This window comes from Stegodyphus dumicola, chromosome 5 (genome assembly GCF_044657685.1).
Source record: "Stegodyphus dumicola isolate Sdum_Otavi_A_Nest chromosome 5, ASM4465768v1".
NCBI lineage: Eukaryota > Metazoa > Arthropoda > Arachnida > Araneae > Eresidae > Stegodyphus > Stegodyphus dumicola.
The window spans coordinates 101349337-101372845 of record NC_140772.1 but is presented as its reverse complement, the minus strand read 5'-3'; the positions used below and the strand labels follow the sequence as shown (position 1 = coordinate 101372845).

The 23509-nt window shown below is 34.3% G+C and overlaps 1 protein-coding gene across 1 annotated transcript in view; it reads right to left on the bottom strand.

The window, feature by feature from the left end:
• LOC118194173 (V-type proton ATPase subunit D-like) overlaps positions 1-17729 on the bottom strand; it is a 92892-nt gene extending 75163 nt beyond the window's left edge. Inside the window, exon 1 of the mRNA XM_085816920.1 lies at positions 17573-17729. Within this exon, the coding sequence (XP_085673046.1) occupies positions 17573-17613 (41 nt within the window). The 5' untranslated portion in view covers positions 17614-17729. The remainder of the gene's footprint in view (positions 1-17572) is intronic.
• Positions 17730-23509: the final 5780 nt, after the last annotated feature.

Below are 23509 nucleotides of genomic sequence, written 5' to 3'. Positions count from 1 at the left end.
AAGAGAGTACAGTCAAAAGTCTTTAATCCGGATGTCCATAATCCAGAATGATCTATAATCCGGACATAAAACCTACAAACTTTCTGCGCATGCGCGTTTAATGTATAACGGACGGTATAAGCTAAGCTAAAATTATTTATTTCAGTTAATGTTGCAGATTGCGTTGTTCCTTAATCTTCTAATTGGATGCGGCTTATTATTTTTTGCAGACTGTTAGAGCAATTTTATAAAAGTAAGTGGGAATTACATCAAAAAGAATTTCCGATTCTGGAGCTTTCGATTATGTCAAAAAGAATTTCCAATTCTGGAGCTGCCGAAGGATCAACAAATGAAAGCATATTTGGATGTCCATCAAACGAAAAGTGTAATTCCTGCAAAAAATGGATAAAGGCATGAACAGAGTAACAGAGAGGTGATTTGTTTCTCTAACCATTCCGAAATCTGTTTATGAATTTCACGCTGGTCTGCGGGGAAAGGGGGGGACATCGCGGCGCACAATAAACTGGAAGTTGATCTGTCAGCACTATCCTTATCTTCAGGGCAGATGTTTTTATTTTATTCAGCTTATAATTCCTTACTAAATGTAGTATTTCATCTTGTTGTACTCCTTCTTTGATATGATTTAAATCAAATTCCTCGTCATTATAAATATCACGAATACACATCAAATAGTTTTCTAGTTGCAATTTTCTAATTTCGACTATGCGCAGCGTATGCTTTACGCATGCGCGTGTTGAAAGAAATGTTTAATAAAGTAAACAAATAAATATAAAGGGTTTTTTTGGTTGATCTTTACATTATGGTAACTTGGCGTTTTTTTGGCGAAAATTTGGCGACCAACTCTCCTACAGCAACCCTCTATTTTTTTTTCCCGCCGCCATTTTGTCTTCACGAAGTAAACACATGTTTCTTTTCTTTTTATCTACTGAACACTTCTTCCAACAATCTACTAGCCGAATTACACTTATGCTAGAAATTTTATCTAACAAAACTGCTTAATCATGACAAATATGCACTGCAAAATTGGGAAAAAGTGCACAATACTATACTCCTTACGCGTTTTTCAAAATAACACATACACATAAACCATGTACACGCCGACTTATTTTTACTTAAAAAAACATCCCAGAATTGCACAAAAATGGCATTGCGCACACTCTTCACTATATCCATGTACACTGCTTTTTTCTCATAAATTAGAAAAGTTTCACGAAAGTACATGACAATTTTCTCAATCTTTAAACCCGGTAAAAAGAACATATATGAAATTACCTGATCGCGAAAAAGTATTTACCCTTTCCAAATATGAACATTTCCACATATAAAATAAATAAAATATCCAAAAACTTTTACCTCTAAATCATCTATTACATTATACACGTCACCAACGAATTCATACATGAAGCATTACAAATATTTAGTATCAAATATTTAAATTATTTCCATGCACGTTTATTTCAACTTAAACGTAAACCAAATTCCTACAAGCATAAAATTCACAAAATAACTATCATTTCATTAAAATATCACTGAACCATGTACACGTCGACTTATTTTTACTTAAAAAAAATATCCCAGAATTGCACAAAAATGGCATTGCGCACACTCTTCACTATATCCATGTACACTGCTTTTATCTCATAAATTAAAAAAATTTCACGAAAATACATGACAATTTTCTCAATCTTTAAACCCGGTAAAAAGAACATATATGAAATTACATGATCGCGAAAAAGTATTTACCCTTTACAAATATGAACATTTCCACATATAAAATAAATAAAATATCCAAAAACTTTTACCTCTAAATCATCTATTACATTATACACGTCACTAACGAATTCATACATGAAGCATTACAAATATTTATTATCAAATATTTAAATTATTTCCATGCACATTTATTTCAACTTAAACATACACCAAATTCCTACAAGTATAAAATTCACAAAATAACTATCATTTCATTAAAATATAATTAAATTCAAAAACACCACTTAAAATATACATGAGCACATACATTCAATTAATAAAAATTACCTTACAATCCTAATTACTTTAAACTAAATCATTGCTAATAACAATTTTCCCAATAATACCAAATTCCTTTCCACCTTACATTTCCAACAATGCATAAAAATAATTAAAAATACTAACTTACCTAATCTCCTTCAGAATCTTCATTACGTGGCGGATACACTTTTCTTCATTCTCTTTCAGAATCTTTAAAATCATACTTATCTTTCAAAGCAAGATACCACGTAAAATAAATAACATAATAAAACATGTTTATTTCTCTCCCACACAACCTTAAAAAACATTTCTTACTATCCTTTTCAATACCACTAAATACCCATTTCGAATTCACTTTACTTACGGCCATGGGATCCAAAAATTCACAAACACTATTTCACACAACACAGAATAAAGCCAAATACAAAATTCCCAGATTTTTCCCCATTAAAGAACAGTAATTCGTCCATTAAAATCACATGACATATCCCATCATCTCTTCCGATTAAAGAACCGTAATTCGTCCATTAATATCACATGACATATCCCATGATCTCTCATTTCCCCCACACAAAATAATGCGTAATCGGAACTCAGTACTGCTCACATTATTACCAAAGTCCCAGGTAGTAACCTTTATCGCCTCCAAAATGTCGCCAAACTACCAGTTACCGTAATGTAAAGATCAACACAAACAACTTCACAGTGTTTTTTTTTTTTTTTTTTTAAACATTACTTTTGTCATATTCCAAGGTACAATTTTTACAAATCGTGATATTTTTGGTCTTTACACAAAATTTTACAATATGACCCTCTGGAATAGATCAGCAAGGAAAGCTACTGCAGTAAAATTTCTGCAAGAAATGGCAGTTGAATGCAAAGCTGTTAAGGGGAACAACTGCTTTAAATTACTATACAACAATTATTTCAATAAAACAAGAGAAACAAAAACCTACATTTAAATACATTTATTCATAGACTTTTTAAATAAATATGTACTTAAAACATAAAATATGTATATATATAGGGTGGTCATAATTAAAAGTTCGACTTTGAATTGGTCACAAAAGTAAAACTACTGAACCAAATGTTAGCAAACTTGGTAATCGTGTAAAGGAGGTCATGGGAATTTATTTTCCGTAAAAAAAAAAAGGTTCAAAAACTCACAACCGGGGGGGGGGGATGGCACTGCACACAATATTGTTAAATGAAATATGACATGAAGACATTAGGGTTGATCTTTGGATTATGGTAACTTGGCGTTTTATGGACGACCAACTCTGCTACAGCAACCCTCTATTTTTTTTCGCAGCCATTTTGTCTTCACGAAGTAAAGACATATTTCTTTTCTTTTTATTCACTGAACACTTTTTCCAACAATCTACTAGCCGAATTACACTTATGCTAGAAATTTTATGTAACAAAACTGCTTAATCATGACAAATATTAACTGCAAAATTGGGAAAAAGTGCATAATCGCAAACTCCTTGCGCGTTTTTCAGAATAGCACATATACATAAACCATTCACACGTCGACTTATTTTTACTTTAAAAAAATCCCAGAATTGCACAAAAATGGCATTGCACACACTCTTAACTTTATCCATCTACACTGCTATTTTCTCATAAAAAAAAAAAAAAAAAAAAAAAAATTTGCACGAAAATGCAAAAAAATTCTGTGAATCTTTAAACTCTGTAAAAAACACATATATGAAATTACCTGATCGCGAAAAAGTATATACCCTTTCCAAGGACGAACATTTCCACGTATGAAATAAATAAAATATCCAAAAACTTTTACCTCTAAATTTTCTATTATATTATAAAGGTCACCAACGAATTCATACCGCAAAACATTACAAATACTTAGTGTCAAATATTTAAATTGTTTCCATGCACGTTTACTTCAACTGAAACGTATACCAAATTCTTACAAACATAAAATTCACAAAATAACTATCATTTAATTAAAATATCACTTAACCATATACACGTCGACTTATTTTTACTTAAAAAAAATCCCAGAATTGCACAAAAATGGCATTGCACACACTCTTAACTTTATCCATCTACACTGCTTTTTTCTCATAAATTAGAAAAATTTCACGAAAATGCATGAAAATTTTGTGAATCTTTAAATCTGGTAAAAAGAACATATATGAAATTCCCTGATCGCAAAAAAGTATATACCCTTTCCAACGATGAACATTTCCACGTATAAAATAAATAAAATATCCAAAAACTTTTACCTCTAAATTATCTATTATATTATAAACGTCACCAACGAATTCATACCTCAAACATTACAAATGGTTACAAATACTTAGTGTCAAATATTTAAATTATTTCCATGCATGTTTACTTCCACTGAAACGTATACCAAAGTCCTACAAACATATAATTCACAAAATAACTATCATTTAATTAAAATATAATTAAATTCAAAAATACTACTTAAAATATAAATAAGCACATACATTAAATTAATAAAAATTAGCTTACAATCCTTATTACTTTAAACTAAATCATTGCTAATAACAATTTTCCAATAATACCATATTATTTTATTTACTCCTTACATTTAGAACAATGCATAAAAATAATATCCTCAAATAATTAAAAATACTAACTTACCTAATCTTCTTCAGAATCTTGATTACGTGGCTGATAAACTTTTCTTATTTCCTCCGCTAAATAAAAAATATTAGCATATGTGTGCCTGTTTCAGGATCTTTAAAATCATACTTATAGTTCACAGCAAGGTACCAGGTAAAATAAATAACTTGATAAAACATCTTTACTTCTATCTCGCACAACCTTAAAAAAACACTTATTACTACCCCTTTCAATCCCACTAAATACCCATTTCGAATTCACTTTAGTTAGGGCCATGGGATCCGTAAATTAACCAACACTGTTTCACACAACACAGAATAAAGCTAAATACAAAATTTCCAGATTTTTTCCAGATTTCCCCCCTTTGCCAATTAAAGAACTGTAATTCGTCCATTAATGTCACATGACATATCTCACGATCTCTCATTTCGCTCGCACAAAACACTGCGTAATCGGAACTGAGTACTTCTCACATTATTACCAAAGTCCTAGGTAGTAATTTTTATCACCTCCAAAATGTCACCAAACTACCAGATACCATATTCCAAAGATCAGCCGACATTACTTTGAAACGTGTTCAATTGTTTCTGAAACACGTTATAAAGCATGTTCAATGTGGCGTACACCATTTTCTGAAAGCAAGTTAAATCATATTACTGCATTCTCAACAGCAGCTTTTAGCAAATCAGGAGGAATGTTACGAACATGTCGGTGTATCGCATCTTTCAATTCTGCCAAACTGTTTAGATTATCACCATAAATAGTGCTTTTGAGATAACTCCATAGCCAAAAGTCTCAGGAGTTGAGGCCTGGTGACCAAGGCGACTAAGACGTAGGGAAGTGTCACCTATAATCCATTCGGTACTTACATATTAACGCAACCAGGCCAAAATTCGCATAAATCGCCAAATCTATATTTCGAACTTTAAGCCTAAAATGTCTTCAAAAACGCGGTTTTCGCACATGCAAAAACTACGTTTTGAACACACGATTTAAGCTAAAAATCCGAAACAAAAACAAAAAATTTAGATAGCAAAAACGTAAAGTTTCTAACTAAAAATATTTGACAAGAATCAATGTACACAGCGACATGTTTTAACTTAAAAAAACATCTACGAATGGCAAAATGTAGGCAACGAATGAATCTACGAACTACGCACACCTCGCTTTAATAAATTAACATAAGGTTGCCGTAAGTAGGGTAAACAAAATAATATAAAAAACTGTATTAAAAATTATCTGTAATTAATAAATGTACATTTTTCTTTCTATTCATACTTTTTTACTCAAACTTACAAATCGCGCCAACCTAGTTGCGATAATATGTAAGTACCATCCATTCCTTCATGACATATTATTTAAATAACCGTGCAACACATGTGCCAACGTGATGTGGGGCCCCCCGTCTTGCATAAAAATACTGGTGTCTAAAATTTCACATTGCTGCAAATCAGGTATAGCGCATATAACAGGTCCAGGTGTCAACTGCGCTTCAAAGAAAAAAATGGGCCTATAATGAAACTAGCTGTCATACCACACCAAACTGTGACTTTAGGAGAATACAATGTAACTGGGTAGATAACATGAGCAATTTGTAAGATAACAACTTCCGGAATGCACACACTTTTGCAAGTGATTTACGATCTCACACTTTCTAATTTTTAATTTGTGGTTTTCACAGACAGATTTCTTCATTACATGGATGGCGCACTCAACTTGTATCATCTTTAACAGCTTTAAATGGTAGTTTTGTTTAGGTCAATATTTCTTATGGGTATACAACATGTTAAACATGTGTAACAAAAGATTAAGTTATATTCTGACCCTTATTTCGTTTAACAATATTGCATACAGCACCTTCCCCCCCCCCCAGGTGGTGAGTTTTTGATTTTTTTTTTTTGCGAAAATTAAATTTCCACGACCTCTTTTACACGATTACCAAGTATGATGGCATTTGGTCCAATAGTTTTCCTTTTATGATAATTTCAAATTGGATCATTAATTACAACCACCCCGTATAATAAATACAGTTTTTCTATGATAAGCCATTATTCTTTTTCTTTTGCAAAAATCACCAAAGGAATTGAAATGCAAGACATAATTTTAAATAATTAAAAGAAAAAAAAAAAATTCCCCTTCAACATAACTGATAAGACATGACTTGAAAACTGAATTATTGGAGAATGGGTGCAATTTTCTAATTGATAAAATAATGAAACAGAATGATGACAAGGTGTTCATGATTATTTCTAATAATTAAAAAACTTTTTGGATAGTAAATTGAAAAATTAAAGATTTTTAATTATGGACCAAAAAATCTGTATTGATGTAATTTAAGTTTCTGAAAAAGCGAAGATTTTGAACAACACACTTTGAGAGCAAGATTTACATAATACAGTCAAAAGTCGTTAATTCGGACACCCATAATTCGGAATGATCTATAATCCGGACCTCAAATCTAAAAATTTTCTGCGCATGCGCCGCGTTGACACATGCGCATAGGCGTTTGCGCGTGCGCGTAAGACCTTTTACGACTGCGCATATGAGTGTGCACAAGTGCAGAATACGTTTTCGTGTGCGCGTTTTATGTATAATGGACGTATAAGCTAAAATTATCTAATTATCTATTTCAGTTAATGTTGATGATTGCGTTGTTCCTTAATTTTCGAATTGGATCCGGCTTATTATTTTTTGCAGACTGTAAGAGCAATTTTATAAAAGTAAGCTTAAACTTTCGATTATATCAAATAGAATTTCCGATATATATTTGTTAATATGTAAAGGATCTAAAGCGAAAGTATGTTTTGAAATCCGAAATCTGTTTATCAATTTCACGCTGCTCGGCGGGGGGAACGCCGCGACGTAATGAATTGGAAGTTGATCTGTCAACACTATCCTTATCTTCAGCGCAGATGTTTTTATTTTATTTGGCTTATAATTTCTTTACCAAATGTAGTATTTCATCTCGATATGCTCCGTCTTTGATATGATTTAAAACAAATTCCTCGTCATTATAATTCGCTTCCGATAGCGAAGAAAAGTGACAGAGGTTATTGAAAACGAAAAAATTTCGATTGACAAATTAGTCAGTGTTCTCGACACAGCAATTATAGGACTTGAACAGCGGAACTTTGTAACGGAACAAGAAATTATGTCTGTTTAATAGAATTAAAGAGAAAGTATTATCACATGAAACGAAGCAAAACTTAAACAACTTACATTGAAAGAAATGTTTAATAAAGTAAACAAATAAATATTAAGCTTTTTCTTTTTGCAAATTTTGATACCCTTTAGATCATAATTGTTCTTTATTTCATAAATTACGGTTTCATATTTTTAATTTTAGAATTTCTGCATGCCATTTTACGAGATTTAAACTGATGATCTATTATCCGGAAAAATCAATAATCCGGAATCGCCGAAGTCCCGACGAGTCCGGATTAACGACTTTTGACTGTAGTACAAATGAGACAATTTTTGGGGTAGAGTAGACTTTAAGGTACCCCTTGTATTATGGCAAAATTGTTGTTTGATTTATCGCCAAGTTGTTGCTTCACTTATGGTAGCCTGAGTAGTTGAACGTTATGGAAACCCTATTGTGGCGTAATCGGGTGCAGGATTCTGGGAAATTTTGAATCGTGGGACGTTCTGTAAGCGTTTTCGTGGTGTGTGTTGGTTTGATTCTTTAGACGGTAGAATGGCCGAATATAGTAAGATTAATTTGAAGTTTCTGTATCATTTGGAGCGAAAGGGGAAAAGAGCTTTAATTGACTGGTGTGTAAATGAAGGTTTACTTAGTAGTCATTATAAGTGTCCTGTATGTAGGAAGGATATGCGTTTAGTCGAACGTAAAAACCGTTTAGACGGATTTGTAAGAAGAAAGGTTCAGATGGTCACTATGCGAAGCGTTCGATCAGAAAGAGTACCTGGTTTGAAAAAAGTCATTTGAGTATGATGATATTTTGATTTTTACATTGCTCTGGGTATATGAAGCGAACTCGAAAATCATGGTAAGTGAATATTTGCTTTTGGTAGTGTTTCAATGTATAACATGTTTTCCTTTTTTATGTTATTTTATTGTTTGGTTTAAAATGTATTTTATTGAGATTTTGCATTTTTTTCCCCTATATTGTAGAATTTGGTTAAAGAACCGTAATTCGTCCATTAATATCACATGACATATCCCATGATCTCTCATTTCCCCCACACAAAATAATGCGTAATCGGAACTCAGTACTGCTCACATTATTACCAAAGTCCCAGGTAGTAACCTTTATCGCCTCCAAAATGTCGCCAAACTACCAGTTACCGTAATGTAAAGATCAACACAAACAACTTCACAGTGTTTTTTTTTTTTTTTTTTTAAACATTACTTTTGTCATATTCCAAGGTACAATTTTTACAAATCGTGATATTTTTGGTCTTTACACAAAATTTTACAATATGACCCTCTGGAATAGATCAGCAAGGAAAGCTACTGCAGTAAAATTTCTGCAAGAAATGGCAGTTGAATGCAAAGCTGTTAAGGGGAACAACTGCTTTAAATTACGATACAACAATTATTTCAATAAAACAAGAGAAACAAAAACCTACATTTAAATACATTTATTCATAGACTTTTTAAATAAATATGTACTTAAAACATAAAATATGTATATATATAGGGTGGTCATAATTAAAAGTTCGACTTTGAATTGGTCACAAAAGTAAAACTACTGAACCAAATGTTAGCAAACTTGGTAATCGTGTAAAGGAGGTCATGGGAATTTATTTTCCGTAAAAAAAAAAAGGTTCAAAAACTCACAACCGGGGGGGGGGGATGGCACTGCACACAATATTGTTAAATGAAATATGACATAAAGACATTAGGGTTGATCTTTGGATTATGGTAACTTGGCGTTTTATGGACGACCAACTCTGCTACAGCAACCCTCTATTTTTTTTCGCAGCCATTTTGTCTTCACGAAGTAAAGACATATTTCTTTTCATTTTATTCACTGAACACTTTTTCCAACAATCTACTAGCCGAATTACACTTATGCTAGAAATTTTATGTAACAAAACTGCTTAATCATGACAAATATTAACTGCAAAATTGGGAAAAAGTGCATAATCGCAAACTCCTTGCGCGTTTTTCAGAATAGCACATATACATAAACCATTCACACGTCGACTTATTTTTACTTTAAAAAAATCCCAGAATTGCACAAAAATGGCATTGCACACACTCTTAACTTTATCCATCTACACTGCTATTTTCTCATAAAAAAAAAAAAAAAAAAAAAAAAAAAAAAAAAAAATTTGCACGAAAATGCAAAAAAATTCTGTGAATCTTTAAACTCTGTAAAAAACACATATATGAAATTACCTGATCGCGAAAAAGTATATACCCTTTCCAAGGACGAACATTTCCACGTATGAAATAAATAAAATATCCAAAAACTTTTACCTCTAAATTTTCTATTATATTATAAAGGTCACCAACGAATTCATACCGCAAAACATTACAAATACTTAGTGTCAAATATTTAAATTGTTTCCATGCACGTTTACTTCAACTGAAACGTATACCAAATTCTTACAAACATAAAATTCACAAAATAACTATCATTTAATTAAAATATCACTTAACCATATACACGTCGACTTATTTTTACTTAAAAAAAATCCCAGAATTGCACAAAAATGGCATTGCACACACTCTTAACTTTATCCATCTACACTGCTTTTTTCTCATAAATTAGAAAAATTTCACGAAAATGCATGAAAATTTTGTGAATCTTTAAATCTGGTAAAAAGAACATATATGAAATTCCCTGATCGCAAAAAAGTATATACCCTTTCCAACGATGAACATTTCCACGTATAAAATAAATAAAATATCCAAAAACTTTTACCTCTAAATTATCTATTATATTATAAACGTCACCAACGAATTCATACCTCAAACATTACAAATGGTTACAAATACTTAGTGTCAAATATTTAAATTATTTCCATGCATGTTTACTTCCACTGAAACGTATACCAAAGTCCTACAAACATATAATTCACAAAATAACTATCATTTAATTAAAATATAATTAAATTCAAAAATACTACTTAAAATATAAATAAGCACATACATTAAATTAATAAAAATTAGCTTACAATCCTTATTACTTTAAACTAAATCATTGTTAATAACAATTTTCCAATAATACCATATTATTTTATTTACTCCTTACATTTAGAACAATGCATAAAAATAATATCCTCAAATAATTAAAAATACTAACTTACCTAATCTTCTTCAGAATCTTGATTACGTGGCTGATAAACTTTTCTTATTTCCTCCGCTAAATAAAAAATATTAGCATATGTGTGCCTGTTTCAGGATCTTTAAAATCATACTTATAGTTCACAGCAAGGTACCAGGTAAAATAAATAACTTGATAAAACATCTTTACTTCTATCTCGCACAACCTTAAAAAAACACTTATTACTACCCCTTTCAATCCCACTAAATACCCATTTCGAATTCACTTTAGTTAGGGCCATGGGATCCGTAAATTAACCAACACTGTTTCACACAACACAGAATAAAGCTAAATACAAAATTTCCAGATTTTTTCCAGATTTCCCCCCTTTGCCAATTAAAGAACTGTAATTCGTCCATTAATGTCACATGACATATCTCACGATCTCTCATTTCGCTCGCACAAAACACTGCGTAATCGGAACTGAGTACTTCTCACATTATTACCAAAGTCCTAGGTAGTAATTTTTATCACCTCCAAAATGTCACCAAACTACCAGATACCATATTCCAAAGATCAGCCGACATTACTTTGAAACGTGTTCAATTGTTTCTGAAACACGTTATAAAGCATGTTCAATGTGGCGTACACCATTTTCTGAAAGCAAGTTAAATCATATTACTGCATTCTCAACAGCAGCTTTTAGCAAATCAGGAGGAATGTTACGAACATGTTGGTGTATCGCATCTTTCAATTCTGCCAAACTGTTTAGATTATCACCATAAATAGTGCTTTTGAGATAACTCCATAGCCAAAAGTCTCAGGAGTTGAGGCCTGGTGACCAAGGCGACTAAGACGTAGGGAAGTGTCACCTATAATCCATTCGGTACTTACATATTAACGCAACCAGGCCAAAATTCGCATAAATCGCCAAATCTATATTTCGAACTTTAAGCCTAAAATGTCTTCAAAAACGCGGTTTTCGCACATGCAAAAACTACGTTTTGAACACACGATTTAAGCTAAAAATCCGAAACAAAAACAAAAAATTTAGATAGCAAAAACGTAAAGTTTCTAACTAAAAATATTTGACAAGAATCAATGTACACAGCGACATGTTTTAACTTAAAAAAACATCTACGAATGGCAAAATGTAGGCAACGAATGAATCTACGAACTACGCACACCTCGCTTTAATAAATTAACATAAGGTTGCCGTAAGTAGGGTAAACAAAATAATATAAAAAACTGTATTAAAAATTATCTGTAATTAATAAATGTACATTTTTCTTTCTATTCATACTTTTTTACTCAAACTTACAAATCGCGCCAACCTAGTTGCGATAATATGTAAGTACCATCCATTCCTTCATGACATATTATTTAAATAACCGTGCAACACATGTGCCAACGTGATGTGGGGCCCCCCGTCTTGCATAAAAATACTGGTGTCTAAAATTTCACATTGCTGCAAATCAGGTATAGCGCATATAACAGGTCCAGGTGTCAACTGCGCTTCAAAGAAAAAAATGGGCCTATAATGAAACTAGCTGTCATACCACACCAAACTGTGACTTTAGGAGAATACAATGTAACTGGGTAGATAACATGAGCAATTTGTAAGATAACAACTTCCGGAATGCACACACTTTTGCAAGTGATTTACGATCTCACACTTTCTAATTTTTAATTTGTGGTTTTCACAGACAGATTTCTTCATTACATGGATGGCGCACTCAACTTGTATCATCTTTAACAGCTTTAAATGGTAGTTTTGTTTAGGTCAATATTTCTTATGGGTATACAACATGTTAAACATGTGTAACAAAAGATTAAGTTATATTCTGACCCTTATTTCGTTTAACAATATTGCATACAGCACCTTCCCCCCCCCCAGGTGGTGAGTTTTTGATTTTTTTTTTTGCGAAAATTAAATTTCCACGACCTCTTTTACACGATTACCAAGTATGATGGCATTTGGTCCAATAGTTTTCCTTTTATGATAATTTCAAATTGGATCATTAATTACAACCACCCCGTATAATAAATACAGTTTTTCTATGATAAGCCATTATTCTTTTTCTTTTGCAAAAATCACCAAAGGAATTGAAATGCAAGACATAATTTTAAATAATTAAAAGAAAAAAAAAAAATTCCCCTTCAACATAACTGATAAGAAATGACTTGAAAACTGAATTATTGGAGAATGGGTGCAATTTTCTAATTGATAAAATAATGAAACAGAATGATGACAAGGTGTTCATGATTATTTCTAATAATTAAAAAACTTTTTGGATAGTAAATTGAAAAATTAAAGATTTTTAATTATGGACCAAAAAATCTGTATTGATGTAATTTAAGTTTCTGAAAAAGCGAAGATTTTGAACAACACACTTTGAGAGCAAGATTTACATAATACAGTCAAAAGTCGTTAATTCGGACACCCATAATTCGGAATGATCTATAATCCGGACCTCAAAACTAAAAATTTTCTGCGCATGCGCCGCGTTGACACATGCGCATAGGCGTTTGCGCGTGCGCGTAAGACCTTTTACGACTGCGCATATGAGTGTGCACAAGTGCAGAATACGTTTTCGTGTGCGCGTTTTATGTATAATGGACGTATAAGCTAAAATTATCTAATTATCTATTTCAGTTAATGTTGATGATTGCGTTGTTCCTTAATTTTCGAATTGGATCCGGCTTATTATTTTTTGCAGACTGTAAGAGCAATTTTATAAAAGTAAGCTTAAACTTTCGATTATATCAAATAGAATTTCCGATATATATTTGTTAATATGTAAAGGATCTAAAGCGAAAGTATGTTTTGAAATCCGAAATCTGTTTATCAATTTCACGCTGCTCGGCGGGGGGAACGCCGCGACGTAATGAATTGGAAGTTGATCTGTCAACACTATCCTTATCTTCAGCGCAGATGTTTTTATTTTATTTGGCTTATAATTTCTTTACCAAATGTAGTATTTCATCTCGATATGCTCCGTCTTTGATATGATTTAAAACAAATTCCTCGTCATTATAATTCGCTTCCGATAGCGAAGAAAAGTGACAGAGGTTATTGAAAACGAAAAAATTTCGATTGACAAATTAGTCAGTGTTCTCGACACAGCAATTATAGGACTTGAACAGCGGAACTTTGTAACGGAACAAGAAATTATGTCTGTTTAATAGAATTAAAGAGAAAGTATTATCACATGAAACGAAGCAAAACTTAAACAACTTACATTGAAAGAAATGTTTAATAAAGTAAACAAATAAATATTAAGCTTTTTCTTTTTGCAAATTTTGATACCCTTTAGATCATAATTGTTCTTTATTTCATAAATTACGGTTTCATATTTTTAATTTTAGAATTTCTGCATGCCATTTTACGAGATTTAAACTGATGATCTATTATCCGGAAAAATCAATAATCCGGAATCGCCGAAGTCCCGACGAGTCCGGATTAACGACTTTTGACTGTAGTACAAATGAGACAATTTTTGGGGTAGAGTAGACTTTAAGGTACCCCTTGTATTATGGCAAAATTGTTGTTTGATTTATCGCCAAGTTGTTGCTTCACTTATGGTAGCCTGAGTAGTTGAACGTTATGGAAACCCTATTGTGGCGTAATCGGGTGCAGGATTCTGGGAAATTTTGAATCGTGGGACGTTCTGTAAGCGTTTTCGTGGTGTGTGTTGGTTTGATTCTTTAGACGGTAGAATGGCCGAATATAGTAAGATTAATTTGAAGTTTCTGTATCATTTGGAGCGAAAGGGGAAAAGAGCTTTAATTGACTGGTGTGTAAATGAAGGTTTACTTAGTAGTCATTATAAGTGTCCTGTATGTAGGAAGGATATGCGTTTAGTCGAACGTAAAAACCGTTTAGACGGATTTGTAAGAAGAAAGGTTCAGATGGTCACTATGCGAAGCATTCGATCAGAAAGAGTACCTGGTTTGAAAAAAGTCATTTGAGTATGATGATATTTTGATTTTTACATTGCTCTGGGTATATGAAGCGAACTCGAAAATCATGGTAAGTGAATATTTGCTTTTGGTAGTGTTTCAATGTATAACATGTTTTCCTTTTTTATGTTATTTTATTGTTTGGTTTAAAATGTATTTTATTGAGATTATGGATTTTTTGTTTGCCTATATTGTAGAACTTGGTGCTCCTTTGACTTTTTAAGTGAAAATATATCGATGTGTACATGGACAAAGTAAAAGGAGTGCGCAATGCAAGTTTGTGCAATTCTGGGATTTTTTTTTAAGTGAAAATAGGTCGACGCGTACATGGATAAAGTTAAAAGAGTGCGCATTGCCATTTTTGTGCAATTCGGGGATTTTTTTTAAGTGAACATAAGTTGATGTGTACATGGATACTGAGTTTGTGCAATTGTTTGTCTTGTTATTTTGGCTCTGTGTAGCAGCTATTTTTGGCGCAAAAATCGCCGCTTCTCAAGCCAAAATAACGAGTCAAAGAATTGCACAAAATCAGTATCATGTACCGCCAAAAATCGCCAAGGGGTACCCTAAACTATACTTTTAACAATTTTTTTTTGCAAGGTGATATAATCGACACAAGAAGACAATCAAAACGTGATGTGATAAATAGTAATTTGATTTCGGAAGTACTAAACTGTAACATTTCCCGCGATCAGATAGAAGTGACACACACCAGTTTAAAATTTAAAATCAGGCAAATAAGCAATCTTAGTTTATCATAAATTTAAAATAAAACTCTATTGATTTTGAAGGCAATCAAAAATAAGATACTCTTTTTAAGGAAGGAATTATACTTATTAAAAATTTTTTATCAGGAAAAGAATTATTAGTACTGGTCATGGCCATATTCACACATAACACAACTTGTATTTCACACTGCTAACATAAGATGTATTCAGATGTACACTCCTGTCCATAAATTAAGGATAATGCAAAATCAGGCAAAGCAAGAGTTAGAAGCAAAACAAATTTGACTTATTTGTAAAGCTTATTTATTAAACAAAAGGTAAAGAGCAAAAAAAGATGCTATATGCTTGATAATTATTAAAAAAATTAGCGATTTTTTCTGCCTGGAGCAAATTACAAAAAAAAAAAAAAAAACCTATTTACAAAAAACCAATATTACATGGTTGGTATGATTGTTAATACATTGTATGTCTCCCAGACAATGCAATACAGTCCGTACAACGCCTAGGCATGCTGAGAATCAAATTATCGATCTGATCTTGGGGGATATTACACCACTCAAAAAGTAATGCTCTCCAAAGTTCCGGTAGACATGTAGGAGGAGGTTGACGAGCTGCAACTCGTCGGCCAAACATGTCCCACACATGCTGTACTGGATTCAAGTCCGGTGAGAATGCTGGCCAGTCCACACGGGTGATATCCTCCGATTGAAGGCATTCGCTTACAATGTTTGCACGGTGAGGACGGGAGTTGTCATCCATAAACACAAATTGTGTGCCCACGGTGCCCCGAAATAAACGTACATGTTGTTCCACAATGACGTCCCAATAGATTTGGCTTGTCATGGTTCCAATTTGAACATGCAGGTCAGTTCTGGAACCCAGAATAATTCCACCCCAAACGAGTACTCCTGCACCACCGTAACGGTGTTGTTCAATGATGTTTTCTTGTTGGTAACGGGTACCTGGAGCTCTCCATATGAAAATCCGGCGAGAATCAGACTGCAAGCTAAACCTGGACTCGTTGGAAAACATCACACAAGCCCACTGTTGCGGTATCCACAATGCATGCTCTCTACTCCAGGCGACAGTGAGTTTCAGTAAGTGGAACGCATCTGACAGGTCTACGAGCATATAGACCAATCTGCTCTAAGCGTCTGTTCACGGTCTGCCTTGAAATTGTCGTACCAGTGGCTGAAGAGAGTTGACGAGACAGGTCTGAGGCTGTGCTCCGCCTGTTTCGTTTGGCAGTAACTGCCAAATACCGGTCCTCATTCGAAGTTGTAACTCTAGGGCAACCTGGGCTCTAATGTCTACTCACATTATCATCATCTTGGAATCGTTGCCAAAGCCTGGAGATGACACTCTGGGCAATTCCAAGTTTGTCTGATACTTCCAGTTGGGTACGCCCACATTCCGGACGGCCGATAATTCTACCACGTAAAAAATCATCCATATGCGTCCTTTGTGTCATAACTATTCGGTTATTGCGCTGAAATGCTTATAAAGCACCTGCGAACAATTTTACTTCTTTGCCTGTATTCCTTATATATCACTCTCGTCATTGTGACGTATCATCGGTGTCATCTGGTTACTTCTTGAAATTTGCAAATGATTCTTGAAGATGTGTGTAGTGATTTTACAGGTGATATATTTATTTTAGAGTTCGATTTCCGCGTGACTCCGAATTATCCTTAATTTATGGACATGAGTGTACTTCCGAAAGAATTTTAACTTGCACTACTCTCAGCCCACATAATTCTGTACAATTATTTCACTACAGAGTCATTTGATAAATGGACTTTAACAGTATAAATCCTAAATGTTCTTAATGAGCCAAATGAATGGTAAATTTAAATAACATAAGGAAATAAAAACAAGATATCATTTCATCTCATTAATGCAAGTATAAAGTTAGATTTCATTTGATATGTCACAAAGCTAAATGTCAAAAAAAAAAAAAGAAAAAAAAAAAAAAGAAAAAAAACACATAACTTAATAAAATTAAATACTAACATTCGGGAAGGAAAGACAGCAATCGTATCTTTACCACTCATGATCAAAACTTATTTCTTATACCCAACTCGCATCAGGTGACTACAGAGCGATATGGTTACAGACAGACAGACAAAGTAGACAGATGTGTTGTTTTGCACCCGCTAAGTCTTTCTGCACCGATCAGTGAAAAAGCATAAGTTCTAACCTCCTTGATTCCAACGCTCTGATACGCCGTCTAGTGGCTAAAAGGTGGAAACCTTAAAACTCGGTATTTACGTTTGACAATGCTACGTAGTTTGTGAAGCGTGTTGTGATCGAAAAGTAATTAAACGTTTTATTTTTTATTGTTGTGGGCATATGTATAACTTAGAAAGAAGTACAGACCACACGTTTTATTGTGTACACCAGTGTAAATCACGAGCTTGCAAGGAACCTGAGTTATGCTTCCATCGCATTCTTGGTTCGAAAAATATCGAACGAGATAGCAAAACTTCTAGTACACTATAGCAAAACGAAGACGAGGGTGGATTCGCGTATTTCGAATTGGAAAGAAAGTTGGACATTATATGAACGTGCGTTCTAAGCATTTAAAAAAAAAAAAAAAAAAAAAAAAAAAAAAAAAAAAAAAACTTATTACATTTTTCTCGTAAGAAAAGCTTTTTTTATATATGCAAAATTTTTTTCTCGTGTATCATACATATAAATGTGTATGTGTGTTCTTCGAAAGTAAACATGCATATTTGTGTATTGAAGTAAAGGGGGGCAATTTCGTATTTGAGGAGAGTAAAAAGGAATTTCGTACATTTTGTACGAGTTCAAAAGGCCAGGAAGAAAAGATGGGACAAAATAAAATTTAAAATAAATGGCCCAAAAATAATAGAGGGGGGAAAGGGCCTATGGAAAGAAAATGAAAAGAAGTAGAAAATATCCTGAAATACGATTGTGTCCATGAGTGTAGTTAAAAGGCGAAGAATCTGTCTTCATTTACAATAAATAGTGTCTCACAGGTGTGTGTGTGTAGTGAGTGTGTTTGGTAATGGTGAATAGATGTGTTACTGGGAAAAGAAAAAAATATTGACGGTGTTAAAATGCTTCGTATCAAGGTATTTAGCATGGAATATAAAGTAGTATGCATGCTTGAATCCTGAGATATCAACAAAAGTCATCAAACAAAAGTATATATTTATTTAACTAAAGTAACTTATGCTGTAGCCTTGGCTATTAATGTTTAAAATTAATTTATGACTAGTAACAGCATGAATTATAAACAAATAGCTAAGTTATAGCATTTTATTTTCCAGCTATCGAAATGCGACGCTAAGAGCAACGTTTTGAAACCAAAACCTAGCAATCATGAATCAGAACAAGGAGGTTAGAATAGCAAAAATACGAAGCTGCACTTAGTTCACAAAAACACGCTCCTGCGACCGAAATCCATCGATTTCGATCAGAAAGAATTACTTCTTCTTCGTCTTTTTTCATTTTTTGCGAAACAAAACATTCTAAAGTTATTTCTAGAATGATCTGACAATTTGGTGCAGCACATCTATCCATATTTCTCAAAATCAGGTCGAAACGATCAACAAAGCAATGCTGAACTAATAGCGAGTAGCAATAAAGTCAGAATAATAGAAATACTAAAATACCTGTTTATGGCATTTACTTATGAAATTAGCTGCGTAGCAGCGGGAATGATTCACATCCTTCTCTACATTCACCAATTTTATCTGACTGAGCAGTTTCAATACAATCATAAACAAAGTTTTCGTCTTATCCGTACGCTACACGGCAGCCATGCTGGCTGATCAGTCGTGACGTCACGCTGTCGATCCTTCCTCGGCTTCAATTTTGTGACGTCATGCTTACTCCATCTATTCTAACCTCCTTGCTCCATCTATTCTAAACTCCTCGAATCAGAACTAGAACAAGTTGCCATTCAGCATAAAGAAATTTAAATATAAATATGAACTACTTATTGCCATTCAGCATAAAAGAAATATAAATATGAATATTAACAAAATATTAAAGTTAATTTTATAAAATAATTAAATATATGAACAAATATATGAAATAAAAAATAATTATTTCTCATGCACTAACTGGGCCACTACACTACTCCCCCACCAGTAACTAAGTTACGTTACGAAGATGGAGAAATAGGTAGTAACTAGTATTGCAGTGTTAACGACTATCAAAATAATTTAGTCAGTCCTTGAACCTAACAGGTAAACGTATAGTTCTGCCTGTGCGAGAATGTTTTTGATTCACATCCAAATTTGAGTCCGGTCTCTGCAAATTAGTGTAGTCAGGTTGTATCAAATGAGAATTTTCCTCAGCTAAAATATATGCTGGTTTCAAGCAATCCAGGGATACATTAACATGTTTTCCTTTTATGCTAATAGTAAAATATTTGTCCTTGCGATCAATAACAGGAAATGGTCCTTCATAAGGAGGTTCCAAAGGTTTTTTTACCCGATCTATTCGCTGAAACACATGAGAACAAGTTTTTAAGTCTTTATGTACAAATATCTGTTCAGATGAATTTTTACGAATTAGTCTCGGTCCAACAACTTCCATCTGTTTCTGGAGTTAATTAGCAAAAGTCTCCGATGCTGTCTGGATACTTGGTTCGCTGAAAAACTCTCCAGGAAGTCTGAGACTCTGGCCATAAACTACTTGTGCAATAGAATGATTGATATCTTCTTGAATAGCAGTACGCAAACTCAAAAGTACTGTTGGTAACGTGTCCGTCCAAGATATGTTGTTGTGGGCTTTTAATGCTGTTTTTAATGTTCGATGAAGGCGCTCAACTTTGCCATTACACAAGGGGTGGTAGGCAGTAGTGTGTTGTAAATTGATGCAACAGATTTTGGACAAAGCTCGTAAGGTATCACTTTTAAATTGGGATCCACGATCACTAATGAGTTTACTTGGCGTTCCGAAACGCGCAATCCAGTTGCTATAAAAGGATCTTGCGACGTTCTCAGCGGAAATATTTTCTAAAGGAATTGCTTCCATCCAATTCGAAAATTTATCTATGCAAGTAAGACAATAAATATTCCCTTTAGATGGTGGAAGTGGTCCTATGACATAGATATGGATGACAGAAAATCTTCCTGGTGGTACAGTCGGTCACAAAAGTATTCGAACACCGATACCCTATCAGAAAGTGACAAGATGGCGTTTTTTTCCCTCTTTCTCTCTGTGTGTCGTGTTATTCCATCCTAGGTTTTCTTTTCCCCCCCATCTTGGAAAAAACAGGAAAAAATTGGTCACGATCTCTTTTTGAATGGGGAGATGCCATTTTGAGAAAAAGCTGACGACCCTATATTGGAGAATGAACATCACCGCTCTACACACCCTTTCTCTCTCTCTCTCTCTCTCTTTGAATTGGGAAGCCATTTTGGGAAAATGCAGACGACCCTATCTTGGAGAATGGAAATGAACGCCTCTCCCTCTCTCTTTGAAATGGGAAGCCATTTTGGGACCCTCTATTCTTGGGGAGGGAGAAAACTGAAGTCTGCACTTCGCTGTCTCTGAAAAGCGGACCCTCTTCTTCTGATCTTAAAGAACTGGAAATGAACGCTCTACACGATCTCTCTTTGAATTCAGAAGGTATTTTGGGACCTTCTAATGTTGGAAAACTGAAATGAACGCTCTACGCATTTTCTCTCTCTCTCTCTCTTTGACATGAGTAGCCATTTTGGAGGATTCTCCACCACCATCCTAACCTTGGAAAACTGAAATGAACGCTATACACCTTCTCTCTCTCTCTCTTTCTCTGAAATGGGTAGTCATTTGAAAACTCCCTAACTTTGGAAAAAAACAGAAATGAACGCTCTACACCATCTCTCTTTGAAAATGGGGGAAGGGTGTCATTTTGAGACCTCCCTCCAATAAACTTGGAAAAAAAAACTGAAATGAACGCTCTACACTTTCTCTCTTTGGACATGGGTAGCCCTTTGGGGACCCTCTCCTCTTGGTAGGAAAAAAAAAGAACTGAAGTGAAGGCTCTACACAATCTCTCTTGGAATGGGATCCATATTTCGGGAAACGTGGATCACCTCATGCTGGAAAACTGAAGTGAACCACCAAGATTGGACTCTATATAATATTTTTTTTAAAATTGACATCATGACCCTCCTCCAATTTGTTATTAAAAAAATTGTTTTTTTTGTTTTGGTTTTTATCCCATTTCCGATGTGATTTCAGAAATGCAATTCCATAACAGTTCAATTTCATTCGAGGTTAAATGATCTAAACAGTCTTTGACCCACCCATCCGTATGATTATTTTCTTCTCCTTCCTGTTGCACCAAATTTTGTAAGTCCATATAATCATTCCATACGGGAAGGGCTGGATCCTCACAAGCCTGTCTTGAAACACTTGGAGTCTCTTTGGGATGAGTGGAGGGATCTAGGATATCTGGACCCGGCTGCGATTCTACCTCCATGATTTCTGGACCCGTTGGAACTTGTTTACCCGGCTGAAATTCTACCTCTACGATTTCTGGACCCGTTGGAACTTGTGAACCTGGCTGTGATTCTGCCTCCATGATTTCTGGACCCGTTGGAACTTGTGGACCCGGCTGACATTCTACCTCTACGATGTCGGGACTTTTTGAAGCTTGTGGACCCGTCTGACATTCTACCTCTACGATGTCGGGACAGGTTAGAGAAGAAGAGGAAGAGGATACTGGAAGAGGTTCTGTCTGTGAGGAGTCCGAAAGAGGTTGCCTGTTTGAACAAGTCGGGGAAGAAGAAGAAGAAGAAGCTTCTGGATTCTGAAGCGGATCTTGCACGCCAGGTAGGTTCCGGTAAGTCGACCGTTTTTTAAGAGGTAATTTTTTTCTTCCTCCTCATCTTCAATTGTGATGACTTCAATTTCATTCCGTTGCTGGGTCGATTTTGTTTCGGGCCATGACGGTTTGGTCCAGCTCCTCTTATCATCTAAGGAAGGGATGGGTAAAGGTGGCGGAGGGTTTTCTTCTTCTTTTTCTTGAAACATCATCGGCGATTGGAAAGAAATCTCCTCTTTCAATTGTTTGCAAAGCGAGTACGAGCACCGATCGACGAGAAAGAGACTCTTCTGGGTTGTGACGATGAGATATTGCGTTTTCGGGCGAACGACATAGTTTTGAAAAGGTCTTAGAATATATTTCTTATATTTCATCCTGTCGCTGACTTTAAAACTTCTTTCCTTCAGATTGGGGGACGATGATTCGTAATAGGCGAGAGGAGCGGCTGTGGTTTGAACAATATGAACTTCGTCCTCAGCCGTCGTTCTCACTCCAAACGTAAAATATCGTTTCGTGAGAAAAATATTCTTCCACCGAAAACTCGTGCGCGGATCCGTATATCGCCGGTCTGTTTGAATGGGCCGTCTCAAAGCTCGATCCATCCGATTCCAAGAGAAGGGAGATTCCTCTTCCGTTTGTTGCGATTCGAATAAATTTCTGTATATATTCTGAACGAGCAGGTTGGAGGATTCGACATCTTGGTTGAAAGAAACGATCGCTTGATGAGGTGGTAAATGCGGAATAAATGTCGCACAATGACACGCCAAAAAAATTTTCAAGTTGGAGATTTGCTTTAGCGTCTTCGAATCCTCCCCGTTCGAAATCCGTTGAGTTGGAAAAACGTCTAACAGCGACATGGCTCCCAATGGAAAAGAAATGATCTCGCCCAGTACTCTCGCCTTTTTGTATATATATAGACACACACAGACACACATAGACGCTCTATGACGTCCGTTTTATTTGTTTTTTTTTGTTTCTCTCTCTCTTCTTTCCAAGAAATCTTATCTCCATGACCTCTTTTTCTTTTCTTAAAAAGATGAATGTGTGTGGGAATGAGGAAGTGAAAGTAATAATTTAATAAACAAAAAATTATCCAACCATGACCTTCTTTTTTTTCAACCTTTCCAATCCAAGGACGTCCAGAGATAGAGGAAGCA